This window comes from Galeopterus variegatus, unplaced genomic scaffold, assembly GCF_000696425.1.
Source record: "Galeopterus variegatus unplaced genomic scaffold, G_variegatus-3.0.2 Scaffold1149, whole genome shotgun sequence".
NCBI lineage: Eukaryota > Metazoa > Chordata > Mammalia > Dermoptera > Cynocephalidae > Galeopterus > Galeopterus variegatus.
In genome coordinates this window covers 110,652-128,785 of record NW_007727260.1, presented here as the reverse complement: position 1 = coordinate 128,785, position 18,134 = coordinate 110,652, and the positions used below count along the sequence as shown (strand labels likewise).

The window sequence follows — 18,134 nt, the reverse complement described above, 5'->3', positions numbered from 1 at the left end:
GGGGACCGGCAATGGGACCGCAACCCTCGGCGTTGCTCCCGCGCCTCGCTCAGCCAGTGAGCAGGAACCGGTCTGTATGTGGGATCCGAACCCTCGGGCGGGAGCGCCGCCGCACTTCCCAAGCGGCGCACTTATCCAGTGCGCCACCGGGCCGGCCCCTTAAGCTCAGGTGTTTTGAGCAACAGAAATGTCCTACGACTCTGTGCAACTATTGCTATTTTACATTATTTTTAAAAGTATATTTAATATTTTCAACTAGCCAGTCTTTTCTTTCTTTTTTTATCAGCTTTATTGAAGTATGATTTACATATCATAAAGTTCACCCATTATAAGTATACAATTCAGTGATTTTTAATAAATTTATAGAGCTATGCACTCATCACAATAGAGATATAAAACATTTGGCTGGCCCGGTGGCGCACTGCTACAGTGTGCCGCTTGGGAAGCGCGGCAGCGCTCCCGCCGAGGGTTCGGATCCCACATACAGACCGGCCGCTCACTGGCTGAGCGAGGTGCGGGAGCAGCACCGAGGGTTGCGATCCCGTAGCCGGTCCCGGCCCGGTACGGGCGCAACACTGATGGTTGCGATCCGTTGCCGGTCACGAAAAAAGACAAAAAGGAAGAAAAAAAAAAAAAAGATATAAAACATTTGCATTACCACCAAAAATTCCCTTTTGCCCATTTACAGACAATACCTATTTCCACCCCCAGCAACAAGCAGTCAATGATTTGCTTTCTGTCTCTATAAAAGTGCCTTTTGTAGTCAATTTAGATAAATGAAATCATGTAATATGTAGCTTTTTGTGACTGGCTTCTTTCATTTAGCATGTTTTTGAGATTATTCCCATTATGGTATATATCAGTATTCTGTTCCTTTTTATTGATGAATAATATTCTATTAGATAGATATACCTTATTCTGTTTATCCATTTACCAGTTACTAGACATTTGGATTGTTTCTAGTTTTGGGCTATTCTTAATAATGCTACCATGAATGTCCATCTTTGCATGGACATTTGTTTTTATTTTTCTTGGGTAAACACCTAGGAGTAAAATTTCTGGGTCATATGCTAAGTTTATTTTTGACTCTTTAAGAAACTGCTAGTAAAATTCTCTCTATTTACAGATAACATCATTTTGTATGTTGGAAATCATAAAGAATCCACTAAAACCTATTACAACTAGTAAATGAGTTCAGCAAGATTTAATATTAATATATAGAAATCAGTTGTTTCTGTACACTTGCAATGAACAATCTGAGATTGAAATTAAAATTTATTAATTTAACAGAAAAAGCTTGTGGTAATATCTCATTGTGTGCTTATTAGCCATTTGTATATTTTCTTTGGTGAAATGACTGTTAAAGGCTTTTGTCTATTTTTTAATTCCGTTATTTGTTCTCTTTCTGAGTTGTAAGAGTTTATTATATATCATGAATACAAGTGTTGTATCAGATACATGATTTGGAGATATTTTCTGCTGGTCTATGGCTTGTCTTTTCATTTACTTAGTTGTGTTTTTTTTTCTTTTTTAAGTGCAGAAATTTTTATTTATTTATTTATTTTTTCCTTTTTGTCTTTTTTCGTGTCCGGCAACGGATCGCAACCCTCAGTGTCGCGCCCGTACCGGACCGGGACCGGCAACGGGATTGCAAACCTCGATGCTGCGCCCGCACCTCGCTCAGCCAGTGAGTGGGAACCGGTCTGTATGTGGGATCCGAACCCTCGGCGGGAGCGCCGCCACGCTCCCAAGTGGCGCACTGCAGCAGTGCGCCACCGGGCCGGCCCAGAAATTTTTATTTTTAATAAAATTCGGCTTATCAGGTTTTTTTCTTTTATGTCTTGTGCTTTTGATGTCGTGTCAAAGAACTCTTTGCTAATCCAAGGCACAAAGATTTTCTCCTATGTTTAGTTCTAGAAGTTTTAGTTCTTACGTTAAGTCTGTGAGCCATTTTGTTAATTTTTATAGGTGGTGTGAGATAAGGATCTAAGTTTGTTACTTTGCATGTGGATGTATGTTTGTCCCAGTACCAGTTATTGAAAAAACTGTTCTTCCCACATTAAAATTTCTTGACACCTTGGCCAAAAACAATTAACCACACACGTGGGGGGTTATTTCTAAACTCTTAATTCCCTTTCACTGATCTATTCGCCTACTCATATGCCAATACCAGAGTGTGCTGATTATTGTAGCTTTACAATAAGTTTTGAAATTGGGTAATACAAGTCCTCCAACTTTTTTCTTCTTTTTCAGAATCATTTTAGCTATTCTCGATCTTTTAGCATGTTAATAATTGCCATGTTAACAACATTGAATCTTCCAATTCATGACCGTGGAACATCTGTTTTGGTTTTATTTAATTTCTCTCAGCAGTGTGTTGTAGTTTTTAGTGTAAAATGTTACCCTTCTTTTGTTAATACTGGATTTCAGCACCTGCTCTAACCTGGTTGAACAATCACTCCACAGAGGTGGGGTGATGAGGTGATGCCACAGACACTGTTTTTACCTGAAGTAATGATATTTTCATGAATAAATGTGTCTTAGCTTGTATGCCTTTGGTCCATTTCCAATCTTTGGCAGTTTTGTCCAGCTTTATAGTTATTTTTGGGGAAGAGGATTTGTTGACCTCCTCAAACCATCATGCCAGAAGTCTGAAGTTCCAATCTGTAGCATCTTGCCATTGATTCTGGTGTAACTTAACTGCCTATTTGATTCTCAGTGGTCACATAAATCTCTTTCTCTTACATGCTCAGTTAGGACATGGAACAGCAGCAACAGAACCAACCTGGGAGAAGTCAGTATCTAGAACATTAGAACTACAGTCAACGTGGGTTTTTCTGATGGTTAATTAGGAGTTATTTACAATGATCTGGCATTATTTAAACTTTTTTCCCTCTATAACTGATAAAATACATTAGCGTTGAAAATGGTAAATCATTACTTACATGTTAATTATATACATTATATACATTTTGTATCAGCTAAAAAGATTAAAATCTTGCCTTGTGTAATGAGATTCTAGAAACATTGGTCTCCATTGCACTAACATTCTCCCTGAATTTTTTCCATTTATTAATTCAATAAAAATTCATGTATTGGTTATCTAAATTATACAGATGCACAGTGAGTGATTTCTAGATGAAGCAAATACAGATTTTGTCCTTAAGGAGTGTATAGGTTAGTATAAGTGATTCAGTGTGAACATAAAAATTGTAGATAGGAAGTGCTGGATGCCATTAAAGAGTTACAGATCTGTGCTGTCGAAGTTCAGTAGGGTGATTGAATTTTCCCTATCTGAGTGATTCCATTATCATCCTTCACTTAGTCCTTCTTGCCCACATTCACTCCCTAGCTGCTTTTACAGCACCCTTGTGTTTGTTATCCATTCAATCTGGTCATGGTAATATTATGTACACAGTGCTTTCACATGCACTTTTCTTAGTATTCATCTGGTTCATATCAGCCTGATACATAGGTATGGAGCATTATTATTCCCAGTTTACAAATAAGGAAACTGATATCAGAGAGGCTAAGAGACTTGTCAAACCTCACATTGTTAGGAAGTGATAGTGTCAAGTTTTGAACACAGGTCCTTGTACTCGAAATCCTGGGCTCTTTCCAGTGTGCTGTATTCCACCTAACAAACTTCCTTTCCTCTCCAGCCAGTAGATAGTCAGAAAAAATTAAGCTTGGTGAGTCAGGTCAGACTTGGAGGCAGCTCCGTATGTTTCTGGACAGGCACAGAAATGAGGCAGCAAAGCAAGACTCTGTTCAGGCTACTCTTTGAACCATTTCCCTGTAAGTGTTCTTAATGACTTTTAATGTTGCGATAATCAGAGATTTGTATTTCCAGTTGCTTCTTATACATTTCTTCTATAGGTGTTGGATTGCTATTTTAGACAGAGCATGTTCAAAACCAGATTCATCATCTCCCACTCAATCTGTTGTCTTTTCTAATGTCCTCTTTCTCTGTTAATGACACCTCCAACTACTCAGTCTCCTAAGCCAGAAACCTGGAAGTCCTTTACTTCTTCCTGACCTTCATCCCAAGATCTAATTCTGTCATTTCCACCATATCTCATAGGGTTACTCTGAAAGCTGTGAATGAGACGTATTTATTTCCTCTGAGGCAACACATCCGTTGAAGCAAACAGGGCGAGAATAAGTCCTCAGAGGCTGTTCAGACTTAACTTTCTTATAATACTGACACTTTTTTCAGTGAATGGTGTACTTAAATCTGAACTAAAACTTCATAATCTTACATTTTTACAGCATTCTGCACTGTTAGAAGCACTTCCACAGAGGGAGGGAAGAAGGAGAGAGCTAGAGAGAATGAGTCATTTGCCCAAGATGACACAAGTAGGAAGTGGCACAACCAGGACTGGCACTCAAGTTTCCAGACTTCTTGTTGGCTAAGTCCAGAGGCCTCTTAAACTAAAAACCAAAGTTGGTTTTACTACTTCATCGCTTATTATCTGTGACCTAGGGTGAATGATTTAGCTCTTTTAAATGTCAGTCTCTAAATATGAGGGTACTTGGAAAAGTATGTGAAAAAATTTAGGTGATCTTTTAATTATATTTTTGCACAGATTTTTTGAAGTGCCCTTGTATAAGGTAGAGATATGATGATACTACCTATTTCACAGAATTGTTGTAAGGGTTGAATGATCCATATTAAGAGTCAGAGTGCCATGTAGAAAGTGCTCAATAAATGGTAGCTATTGGTTACCCTTCCTTCCCACCTAACAAGAGACTTCAGGTTGGTCAGTCTTTCTCTGCCATGTCCCTTGGAGAATTGATTTCGTCTCGCGTATTTATTTAGATTGCCTCTCTTTATACTCTCTTGCGGTACACAGGCATGTCCAGGAGGTTGTAGCCCTCTTGGAAATGTCATTCAAAACTAGGCCCGCAATTTTCATGTTTTCCTCTCTGCCACTCTTGTACTAATTTCCCCATTAAGGTTGTGGCGGTACACAGGCATGTCCAGGAGGTTGTAGCCCTCTTGGAAATGTCATTCAAAACTAGGCCCACAATTTTCATGTTTTCCTCTCTGCCACTCTTGTACTAATTTCCCCATTAAGGTTGTGGCATAACTCTGATGAAATCTTTTAGTTAAAAATTGTGAGATTAAATTTGTACTTTCTGACCCCAAAGTGAAGGAGGTTTTCGGTTCAATAGTGGGAATACATTTCTAAGATGAGAACTGTCCAACAGTAGAATAGGCTGCCTTAGGAGGTACCAAAGTCACCCCGGGTTACAGGTGCACAGAGGCTTTCGACTAGCAGGTCTTTGCTTGCCTCTGCTTCATATCTCCCAGCCAGTCCCTGAGGTCTGTGGCTGTTTTAATATACATTGCTGTAAGGATTGTAACAAATAGGTAAACTAACTGTCGCATTTTTGTGGCTTTGGAATTTTTGGTTCAAGATTTTATACAGTCATAGTTAAATAAATTGACAAGGTGGCAGATGAAGTATAACTTAGTGAAGTCAGGAAGTTTGTTATCCTTCCCCGGTTATTGCCAAATGCAGGGAGCAGTTTAATATTGGATTATAATGGAAGAGATGGCTCTCTAATCTCCTGCAATGCAGAAGACACACACAGCTGTGCAGTGAGGTGACGATAGCTGTGGGCCTGTGTTGAGAATAACTGGGCACATCCATACTGAAACATTACCTATCTTAATAAAGTAGAAGAAAATACTGAGGTCTTATCATTTACAAAACTTTTATTTGCAAAGTTTGACTGATGTTGCATGCTGCTTTCAGGATTAAGAAAATTAATCCTGAAATTGAGGATTAAGGCACTGCTGTGTCCTTCTATGACATGTTTTATTCTCAACTGTCACCCTCCCTGTCCCTTGCCCACAATCATTACAGTGAACAGAAAGTCTGCTTGCTCTACAGTGGTGTGTCTTGAATAGTGCCCATTAATTTTCAGTAGTTACCCCGGCCTGCATGTTAGCCTTCAGTTTAATGGCCTTTTTTATGTTCATTCATTTTATTTTATTTCCCATCGTGGTTTTGTTTATTTCTTTTTTGTTTTCTGTTTTTTCTATTCTCTTTTTTAAAACCGTCGTGGTTTGCCCTTCATATTTCCCAATGTTTGCACATGACAAGATGTTGCCATCCCAACATTACCTCCCACTTCACTGACCAGTGCCACTACTGACCATCTAGCACCAGCCACAACGGGACCACTGCCTTCAGCTCCTCGGGATGTCGTGGCCTCCCTGGTCTCTACCCGCTTCATCAAATTGACATGGCGGACACCTGCATCAGATCCGCATGGAGACAACCTCACCTACTCTGTGTTCTACACCAAGGAAGGGACTGCTAGGTAAGTGTCTGTATCTTGGTCCACCTCTTCCTCACCCTGGCTCTTCATTATGCAGGATCTGTACCAATTTTCAGTACCAAAAATGTGATCAGTGAGATGCATCTTTCCTAGTTTTAGGTCATTAAATAAATTACCAAACAGACTGAAGTCCTGGCATTTTTTCCTACCTTTCTGGGATGACTTGGGGAGAGAGTAGATAGAGCTATTTAGGTGGAAGTATTAAAATATAATTAGTGCTACTCTTTTTTCATAAGATTTAGGCACTGCAGATTCTAAACAATAAAGTAGATATAATTTATTAATCTTAACTGAATATTAGCCTGCACCCTTGTGTGTGCTGCAGAGCTTCAGGGGGGTCTCCTTGATGATGCAATCGTAGTGATTAATTCTCCTAAAACAGCATTTTCATGAAATTACTCTTTATCTCCATCCCTCTCAGAAATTCACATTGCTTTTCCATTGCTTGCCGGAGAATATATAGACCTTCCAGGCTGCTTTACTCCACAGTCTGGCTTTATTTTGTTTGTCCAACCTCATTTTCCTTTTTTTGCCAGTTTAACTCACTTTCTAGTGAAACCAGTCTGATTCTTATCACTATAGCCTTTTTTCCCAGTCTCTTCTCTTCAGTTACTTCACCCTTTCTCAGCTAAAACTAAATTCAGTTGATCCTTCTTGGCCCAAGTGAAGCCCCATGAAGCCTTCACAGAGCTTTCCCCACCTTTTTTTTTTTTTTTTTAAACACATACTGTATTTCTTTATATATGTGTGTGTGCTGCTGTATTGGCACTTGATTATGATAGCACGTGATCTTTTACTACTCTAAATTGTTATTCTTCGACTGTGTTATGTGTGTTTGTGTTGTTTTCCCAACCAGAACTTAAACTCTTTGGGAGGAACCATGCCACATGCCAACTGTATGCTCACACACCGCTCAGTAGACTCCTTCGTTGCACTCTTTCTTCACACCAGAATAAGAAAGCGAAAATATCTGTTTTGGTTAGAGCCTTAACATGCCAAATAAAGCTTATGTTTCTACTCAGCTGCTCACAGTTGACATATATTGTATTTAATACCAGACTGGCAAGTTTAGCAAGTGCAGGACCCCTTCATTTCATACTCTTGAGAAGTCTGAGTGACATTATTTGAGACCAATAGGTGGAGCCACTCATTGGGTAATGGTTACCTGAATACTGTGCTGGATGTTTTGGGTTTTACAAAGGTAAAGAAACATAGTTCTGTACACAAAAAGCAAGACTTTACTACCAAACAACAAGTTTCAGAATCAGTGTTAAAGTATCTCCAATAGACTTTGAAATCTCATTGCAAACTCATGAGAATTCACACAGGGAAGAAAACATTTAGTAATCCCTCTGCATGATAAGCTTTATTTCCACGATAGGGTCTTTGCCCTTGTGTCTTCTACGTGAAATGCATTTTCATCCAAATAACTATGTCGTCCTCAAATGACACCTCCTCAGGGCTTCCCTGAATATAGCCCCCTCTGTCACTATCACACAGTGGTATACTGGAGCCAGCTTGTTCCCAGGCCAATTGTTAAATCTGCAGGAGATTTTGCAAACCTGATGACATGACTTGGCAGCTTGAAATTGGGAATGGTGGGAATATTTGGTTGACAGTGCTACATACCAGAGCCTATTGTTAAACATTTACTGGAACACCACTGCTGTCACATCACCCTGTTTTTTTGTTTGTTTGTTTGTTTGTTTGTTTGTTTGTCTTTTTCCGTGTCCGGCAAAGGATCGCAACCCTCAGTGTTGCCCCCGTACCGGACCGGGGACCGGCAACGGGATCGCAACCCTCGGCGTTGCTCCCGCGCCTCGCTCAGCCAGTGAGCGGGAACCGGTCTGTATGTGGGATCCGAACCCTCGGGGGGGAGCGCCGCTGCGCTCCCAAGCGGCGCACTTATCCAGTGCGCCACCGGGCCGGCCCCACATCACCCTGTTTTTGTTTTTGCTTTTATTTTGTTCTTTCCACAGCACTTATCACTCTCTGAAATTTTCACTTTTATTAACTTATTTATTGTGTCTTTCTTGTTCAGTAGAGTATCTCCAGCTCCTGGAACAGGCCCTGGCATATAGTACCACTAAATAAATATTTATCAAGTGAATAAATTAATTTCAGTCAGTGGAGAAATAAAAGATTATTCAAGAAATCATGTTGAGATAATTGACTATCCATTTGGTGGGAAAAATAAAGGTTATATTCCTATCTTATATTGTGTATAACAACAAATTAAATATGAATTAAGAGAAATATTTTTAAGGCCAATAAATGTATTAGAAGAAAATATAGAAACTATTTTTTATCATTTGGGGAGTGGGAAAGGGCTTTTAAAGGAAGATAGAAAATCCAGAAGCCCTAACAGGAAAGATTGACAAAGTTTATTATAAAACAATGTAAAGTTCCATGTGATAAAACATCATAAACAAGATCAACAATAAGCTAGAAAATTTTTTGTAACATTTATAAAAGACTGTATTGATATACGATCTATTTAAAGAGCTCTTAAAATTTACAAGTAAGAGACAAATTATACAAGCAGGTGATTAACAGAAGTTAGTGGAAAGACCAGTAGAGTTAAAAAACAGTTTTCACTAGCATCTTGGAAATGAAAAATAATGAGTTACCATTTTTCATCTATAAAGCTGGCAAAAATTTTAAATTGATAATATCCAGTGTTAAGTGAATTAAAGGCTGGAAAGAAGTCCACTTAGGCTATTGGCGGCAGTATAAATTAGGATAGTCTTTACGGAAAGTTATTTAGCAAAATTTTAAAATCTTTTTAATGCCCATAGCCTTCAATCAAACAATTACACTTCTAGGTATCTGTCCTATAGATATATATTGATACGCATATGCATATGGCATTTATACAAAAATGTTTATTGTAGTATTTGTATAAGTAAAGGAAGGAAACAATGTAAATGTCCATTGATATGTTCATTACATATGGAATGGGCACATAATATGAAGTATGATGTGGCACATTTTTAAATGACATATCTGTATATGTTGATGGGTATGGAAGTGCCTAGGGCAGTGATTCTTAACCAGGATCAGTTTTGCCCTCCCATCCCTCAAGGACTTTTGGCAATGTCTAGTGACATTTTTGGTTGTCACAACTGGGGTGAGGGGGTTACTTATTGACATCTAGTGGGTAGAGGCCAGGGATGCTGATAAATATCCTATAATGTACAGGACAGGCTGCAACAACAAAGAATTATCCTGCCCAATATTTCAGTAGTGCCAAGGTTGAGAATCCCTGGAAAGAGCTGGTGAGATGCACGTCAGTACGTGCCTCAGTTAGGTCTCAGGATAGTACTGGTTTTGAGGAAGGAGAAGAACTGAGACTTAAAAAAAATAAATAAGGGCCGGCCCCGTGGCGCACTCGGGAGAGTGCGGCGCTGGGAGCGCAGCTATGCTCCCGTGGCGGGTTCGGATCCTATATAGGAATGGCCGGTGCGCTCACTGGCTGAGCGCAGTGTGGGCGACACCACACCAAGGGTTGCAATCCCCTTACCGGTCACAAAAAATAAATAAATAAATAAAACTCTACAGGTCTGTACTTTTGTATTTAAATGTTTTTAATGAGAATCTGTCACATTTAAAATGTTTAATTAGGGCCGACCCCGTGGCTCACTCGGGAGAGTGCGGCGCTAGGAGCACAGTGGCGGTCCTGGCACGGGTTCGGATCCTATATAGGAATGGCTGGTGCGCTCACTGGCTGAGCGCGGTGCGGGCGACACCACACCAAGAGTTGCGATCCCCTTACCGGTCACAAAAAATAATAATAATAATAAAATAAAATGTTTAAGTAATGTATCATGGGTTGGAGTAAGCAGGGATGACTAACAAATGAAGTTGTTGAGAGAAATATAGAAGTAAAATTGGCAGGGACAGGCAGACAAGTGCATGTAAAGGAAGAGGAAATGTAAGGTAAGGGTCCAGTTCCATCTGTGTGTCTGGTGCAAGAAGGATGGGAAGGCAGGAAAGCTAGCTTAATTGGCCCAGAGGTTTGGGTAGGTATTAGTGAGAGATTAGGATAAAGTAGAAGTTTGGAGCCAGATGCTGGAATGCCAGTAAGAATTTGGACATAATCATAGAAGAAGGGACCATTTAAGACTCTTGAACAAGTATGCACTGTGATTTCATTAAACAGTTTGTATAAGCAGTACTTTGGGGGTACCACACAGGATTAAAGCGAAAAAATAAAGTCGGGGAGACTAAGTAGCAGTTATGGTAATTTAGACGTGTGGCACTTGATGGCCTGGATGATAATGAGAGCATTGACTTGAAGTGGATAGGATAAATTTGGGAAATATTTAAAGGAAGATTCTTGGAAACTAATATTTTTTGTTACTTCATTACTTTAAGTTTATGATTTCTGAATAGAGGCAATGAAGGAATAGTAACTATAATCACAAGACTGTATCCTGACTCCTTGTTTTATAAACAAAATTTATTTAACCTTTCTAAGCTTAAATTTTCTCATCTAAAAAATGAGGGTAATAAATTTGCTTCATTGACTTATAATTAAAGAATTCAGTGTGAGCATGTAGGCCCCTTCCTGCATTTGCAAATTCAACCACCAGGTGGCACTATGTGTCTTAGTCATGAGCTATAATTCTATTGGGTACGCTCGTTGCCCAAGATTCCAAAGTCTCCTTCCTCTTTCAGCTATGAACTTTTTAACCTTAAAAAAAAACCAACCAAACAAAAAAACTTTAAACAGCAGTACTTTTCTGGTATTAATCATTAAGTGGAGACTAGAGAGTAAATTATTCCCATTACTGATAGCATTTTAGAGATGAATGAAGCCTTAGAAATCTGTTAGTCTAGTCCAAGGACTGGCAAAAATTATGGATCATGAGTGGAATCAGAGCTTTTATTTTTATGGCCCAGGAACTAAGAATTGATTTTACATTTTTTAATGGTTGCATTTAAAAATATTATGTAAATAGCTATATGATATCCTCTATTTTGCCCTTTGGCCTGTATTTATAATCGAGCCCTTTAACAAGAAGTTTACCTACCCTGTCTCATTCTTTCATTCAATGCATAAGGAAAGTGAGGCTCAGAAAGAGTTAGTGATTCACCCACAGTCCCCCAGCAAGCCAGCAGCATTGCCAGAACTAGAATTGGATCTCCCAACTTCTAGCCCAGCAGTGTAGCTTTCTGTTTTGCTTCTTAGCTATCACATTCTAACCTAAGTCCCATGGTAACCCCACATATTGATGAGAACTGTCCTTTCTAATGTTCCTGGATGTTGTCTTGAAGTCAAGATTTTTTCTGGACAGAAACTTGATTCTTTGACCTCAGACCAATCTAGTAGTATCAGAAGCCTTTCCAGGTGCTAGGTTTTTTGTGTTAGGAAATCATATCTATGACTGGTTTTTTTGTTTTTATCGTAATACTTCTATAGAAATTAGTTTTAGGTTTTAGTAACCTTCACTTGTTTCTCCTGTTTTTTTCCCCTTTCACATAGGAACGAACAAAATACATGATATCACCACTATACAAAATTTATACATCAGAAGGCAAATTTTCATTCATTCAACATACATTTGTGATGCTGCTTCTCTACATCAGCATTCTAAGTGCTTCTGTAGTATTTGAACATGAACAGTCTTTCACTTCAAGTTTTAAGTAAAATAGCCCCCCAACCCCCAATTTCCTTTCTAGGAGGAAACTTCTTTTATGTACAGGGTAAGCAAAAGAGATCTAATCTGTGCTGTCTCATGGAGCTTTTGGTTTAGTGTAAAATCCAATACTTCCTTTTAGACAGTGATCATTTGCAATCAGACCAAGGGTCAGAAACCTTAAAGTGTAAGAAATCAGTTGCTATCCTCCTCCTAAATACTGTGATTTAGAGGATTAGCCAAAGAGAAAATAGTATTTATAGTATCTCTGAGCAATAATTTTTGTTACCACAATACTCTTTTCCAGGAGACCTAACTGATTATAGAGAAATAACGTCTGTAAATATTATGTGGGTACTGTTGGGTTTTTTTTAATTAAAATAAGGTGGCTTAAAGAATTATAGAAACCTGTTGAAAAACACTTCTATCTTTGAAATGCAAATGTTCATATACAATCAAACAAATTGCCAAATGGTCATGTAGACCTAAACAAATTTTAATCAGCAATTTCAGGGCAAATTATCAATATTTTAAAGTAAAAATTTTAAATTCAACATATGAGGTAATTCAGAATAATTTCTTCAACAGAGTAGTTTTGGGCTTTTGTTACTTTTTCAAGATAGATACTGTTCTTTCCTCACATGAATGATAATTCCTAAAGGCCAACTATTTGTCTAAAACAAATTCCTTTATAGAATTTATTGAAAACTCTTTGTAATGTAATCTGGTTTTTATTATAGTAAGTATAGTAGGCTGAGCATAATTGTGGGCCTAAGTTGGACACACAAACCCCTAAGACTAAGCCTGCAAACTACCTTTTTGTACGTATAGCTGCTTTTACGTTTTACTAGACCATGGGGTTCATCTGTGTTGTTTGTGACTAAGACTTGTCAAACATTTCAGATCAGTTTGAAAATCATTCAAAAGGAATATTAGTTTTAAGGAATAAATGATAAAAATCAGTACAAGAATCAGCTTTTTAAAAATAGATTGTATTACATTTAGGGTGCATTTAAATTTTTAATATTTTAGTTTCCAATTTAAAAAGTTATAACCTCTAGCTTTTTTTTTTTTTATTGAGAGTCTCTTATCCAAAATATACACAGCATTCCTTGATATTTCCTGTGAAAATTAGGTCAGATCTATAACCACCTTCTATTGATTTCTCTGAGAATCACTTCTTAAAACTTAATGATTTCTAAAGCATACAAAGTTAATGACCACCTGCCCCTTCCAAATGGCAGTAAGAAGAGCCCTGTGTCTTCTCTGAAATATTGTGCTTATGGTCAGCTGAATCAGTAACGTTTAAGCAATAATATTAGCAACTTGTTACAAATGTATGACCTTGACCTTTTGCCAGTCTCCATATTCTACTGTGCACTGTGCTAGCCTCCCAAATTTCATTTTTTGAGAGTTAATTTGACTTAAATTGTTAGATTTTGATGTGGACTGTAAAGAAACTGTACATTCTAGAAATATTTATAATTCATGCTATATTTTCCTCAAATCCTTCTTTGTTCAAAGGGAACGTGTTGAGAACACCAGTCGCCCAGGAGAGATGCAGGTAACCATTCAAAACCTAATGCCAGCAACTGTGTACATCTTTAAAGTTATGGCTCAAAATAAGCATGGCTCCGGAGAGAGTTCAGCTCCACTACGAGTTGAAACACAGCCTGAGGGTAAGTAAGTCTGTCACCTATCTGTCAGCCCCTTCTGGAGGTGGACATATGAAGGTCTACCTTATGTTTAGCTTTGCACACCTTAGGGGAGTAGAAGATAACAGTTTCTTACCTTCAAAGTCCTTATGAATTAGAAACAAAATTAAGTAAGACAGTATAATTCTGCTGATACTTTTCCATGTATTTATATTTTACTGATCCTTTAAGATTTAGGTCAGATGCCTTCTAGAATCTTTCCTCTGATCCTATCTAATAATGTGTCTCCACAATTTTAAGATACATTTTCACTTTCTTCCTTCAATTATTATGAATACATCTTGCTTATTTTATGGCAAAGACAGAGCCTTTGTTATCCTTTTACTTCCCAGAGTCTAATGTTGTGCCTTGCACATGAAGGAGGTATTTAAAAATTGTTGTCACCTCATCTCCCTATCTTTGTACATACCACACTCTTTAAAATCTCTTTGAGGCTTTATTTAGGACCTGCAGTCTTTCATGCTAAATAGTGGTCCTTCTAATTACATTTCTAAGATTTTATGTGATTGAGATGAGTGTCAGGTTGATTTATATTATAAATGTCTTGTATATCTTAAGTTTTGGTTGTAAAATATAGGCCTGAAATTATAGGAAAGAATCAAATCATAATTAATACTTTTTCCACTTGATGCTTTCTTCTGTACTTCTGTCTTCTTTTAACAGAAGCCACTGTTTTTCCTCAGAGCATTTTCCAGTCTACTTTTACTATTAACTACACTAGTTTTTCTGTGTTAACAAACTTCCGATAATAAAGAGTTTGCTTCAAGTAGGGAGCATGTGAGATACATTTGCAGAAGCTACTGACCAGGGAACTAAAAATATTAAATGAATTTACCAGTGAAAGTATGGAAATAATTCAAGGACTTTACTAGAATAAGTAAAGTCAAGAAACCATGGAACTTCACTTTCTAATGCTGTAGCAAATCATTTTTATTGATTTTAAGATACTAAGATACTAAGCAAGGTATTGGAGATACACGATGAACAAGATAGGACTTCTCCCCGTAAGAATGAGCAGTCAAGATAGGAGGCCATTGATCATTTCAGTGATGGAGACTGAGGATCAGGAATCAAACCCAGGCAGGAACAAGGGGGCCATCAGAGAGTCAGGGGGTTGATCTAAGGAAGAATGTGTTCTCGTTAGAGGGGACAGGTGTTGAATTTCACAGTTATCTGTGTTCAGACAAAAGCAGGAATACTCCATTAGGTTACAAGCTCAATTCCATTAGCTTTCACGTGCAGATATCATACATGAGAAATATTGGGATACAGAACATGGAAAAAATACTGTAAAAAAAAAATGGGTAAGTCAAGGCAGGATCCTAGGAAAAAAATGAGACCTGAGGTTGGCCTGAAGCATTTTTAGAGCAAGCATTCTTGGGGAAAAAAGCAGCATGACCCACATCCTAGAAATAGGATCAAACTGCATGTGCAAAGTGAGTTGTGATGAAAATGAGGGAAAAGACCACTGGATTTAATCCAGTGCAAGTCTTCTATCCGGGGTCTGTGAACCTTCTGAAACTACATGAAAACATCTGTCCGCATTTTCCTTGGAAAAAGTCTGTAGCTTTCATTGTCATTTCAGAGCTTGGGAGTCAAATTGTTGAGAACCACTGGGTTAGGAGGATCATTGTCACATTTAGAGATGAAAGAAAAGCTGGAAGAAGAATAGATGTATTGAGTGCCTGTCATGTGCCAGTCACTGCATTAGGCAGTCAAGATGTAAAGATGAGCAAGACTTGACTTCTGCCCACAAGGAGCTTACAGTCTGGTACCAGAGACAGACAGGCAGACAGATAATAATGTGATGTGCTATCATCATAAGGAAAGTTGGCAGCACAGTCATTTGTTCATACAGTTTCGTTAAAAGAAAGTAGTTAAATAAGAATATAGGTGGAAGGTGCATCAGGTTCTGGTGAGGATATTTTAGGGAAGAAGAGACAATAACATGTTTTGGCAAAAGAAAAGCAGTTAGTGGAGAGAGATTTGCATTTCATCTGGAGGTATTCAGCTTGTGTGGGGGAGGCATAAAAGTTGGAGTCAGCCCTTGGAAAATATTTTACATATTTAGCTTCACTAACTTAAAATTTTTTCCATTTGTTATGCCACTGTACAGCTGAAATGAAAGAATTCATTAGCGCCTTTTTAAGGATTATATTTGCCTACACTTAGCCAATGAATATATTGAAAATGATTTCAAGAGAATTTAGGGACTGTTTTGTTTTCCTTCCCCTTTAATAAGTTAGAGGAGGGGCTGAGCCTGTGGAGTGCGGTGCTGGGAGTGCAGCAGCGCTCCCGCTGCGGGTTCGGATCCTATATAGGGATGACCGGTGCGCTCACAGCGCTCACTGGCTGAGTGCGGTGCGGCCGGTCTCAAAAAGGACAAAAAAAATAAAAATAAGAAAATAAGTTAGAGGATAGTTTTCCATAGCAGCAGAAGTGTGACAAATCCCATCTGTCAGGCAGCACAAAATATGCTCTTAACATTAAGTGAATAATGTGATTCATGACTACATAAAGCCAACAACTGTTAGAGTAACCATATTCAAGTTTCTCTACTTTGGTATCAAAACTAATCTTAAGCTCTGGTGCTATTATTCAAAAAAGCCAGTTTGTTTTGCATTTTGTTAGGTTTTTTTCCCTCCTTCCTAGCTCTTAAATCTAGTGAATGTCTGTTAAAGAAACACTAGTGCCAGAGAAATTATTTTCAAGTATAGAATGTCTACCAAAGTGTAGGCATAGGCAATTACCCAGGATTTGTGTATAAATTGAGACTGGAATCTGTCCGTCAGACAAAAAGAAGATGGTAAAAAGGTAGGTGTATGAGCTGTTGTAGGAGTTAAAGCCATGTGTTAGAATCAAAGTGCTCAGCTCCTGGCTTCACGACTAGCTAACTATCCCATCACTTGGAAAAGGTTCTTAACCTTAAAATTCATCAATAAAGGAGGTGATAATAGCATCTGTCTCATTTGGATTGGTGCAAAAATTAAATGAGAAAATACATGTAAAGCTCTTCTTAATGCTTGACTTAATGCCTAACTAAGCATTTAGTAAATGGTAACTATTTTTAAATTGGACTGTTACCCCTTTACCACGTCTTATTCCTTTACTGTTTTTCTTCCATGCAAGTTTTCACATGTCCTTTCTAAACACAGATCTGATCATGTCTTTCTTCTGCTCATAATTGTTCACTCATTGCCTAACACCTGCTAGAGAAAACCCAAAACTCCATAGCAGGACATTAGAGACTCTTCACTATTTTGGTTCATCGTTCTTGTCAACATTATCTCTCCCACACTCATTCTTGGTTTCAACCAAGCTGAACCACATAACCTTTTTTTTTTTTGTCCTTTTTTGAGACCGTCCACACCGCGCTCAGCCAGTGAGTGCTGTGAGCGCACCGGTCATCCCTATATAGGATCCGAACCCACGGCGGGAGCGCTGCTACGCTCCCAGCGCCGCACTCTACCGAGTGTGCCACGGGCTCGGCCCTAACCCTGTCTTTTCATACAGTGTCCCTATTGATCCGTTGGCTGGAATAATTTTCCTCTTGATATCTGAGAAAACTATTCATTCTTGACTCCTAGAAGACTTCACCAGTCATCCTTCCCTTCTCTGCCCAACCCCTCCTGAAGCAGAATTGTGTACTTTCTATCTATTTTCATTACAGCCATTACCTAAATCTATTATGACTTATGACATTATTTGTAACTATTTATATGTCTGACTTCCCTGCTAGATTGTGAGTTCTTTGTGGACTGTATCCCCAGCGCCTAGCACAGTGTCTGGCAAAAGAAGGATCTCTTTTTGTAGTGGTTGCTTTTATGTGCTGCATAGTCCCACTGCAAAACTAGGATTTTGTAAAACACCAGTGTAGTTCTGCAGTGTATGTTTTTTTCTTATTTTGAATAAATTGGAAATACTACACAGATAATTTCTGGTTTTGATTTGAGTCATAAAAGGAAAATGTGTTTATATATTATCCTAAAACCACTTCAATCAAATCAATTATTTCTTAGCTTTTATTGTTTTTAAATCATGGCCAATATGATAATATTACCAAGAATGGTTATTGAGGAGTGCAGTAAATTACATTTATATTTTGCTTTCTTGAAATTTTCTTTCTAGTTCAGCTCCCTGGCCCAGCGCCTAACATCAGAGCATATGCAACTTCACCTACCTCCATCACTGTCACATGGGAAACACCATTGTCTGGCAATGGGGAAATTCAGAATTACAAATTATACTACATGGAAAAAGGGACTGATAAAGAACAGGTATAAAATGAAGCTGTTTTTCAAGCTATTGATTATAATAGTAGAGTTGAAATATATTCCCCAGACTCAGTAGTTGCTTGACTGGAAGTCGGGGGGGGGGGGGGGGGGGGGGGAGATGTATAGGGAATGAAAAGTTGACAGATTCT

At 38.3% G+C, this 18,134-nt stretch overlaps 1 protein-coding gene across 1 annotated transcript in view; it reads left to right on the top strand.

The window, feature by feature from the left end:
• NEO1 (neogenin 1) overlaps positions 1-18,134 on the top strand; it is a 170,299-nt gene that overhangs the window by 97,510 nt on the left and 54,655 nt on the right. The window contains exons 8-10 of the mRNA XM_008575170.1: positions 6,117-6,336; positions 13,521-13,675; positions 17,840-17,988. Of these exons, the coding sequence (XP_008573392.1) occupies positions 6,117-6,336; positions 13,521-13,675; positions 17,840-17,988 (524 nt within the window). The remainder of the gene's footprint in view (positions 1-6,116; positions 6,337-13,520; positions 13,676-17,839; positions 17,989-18,134) is intronic.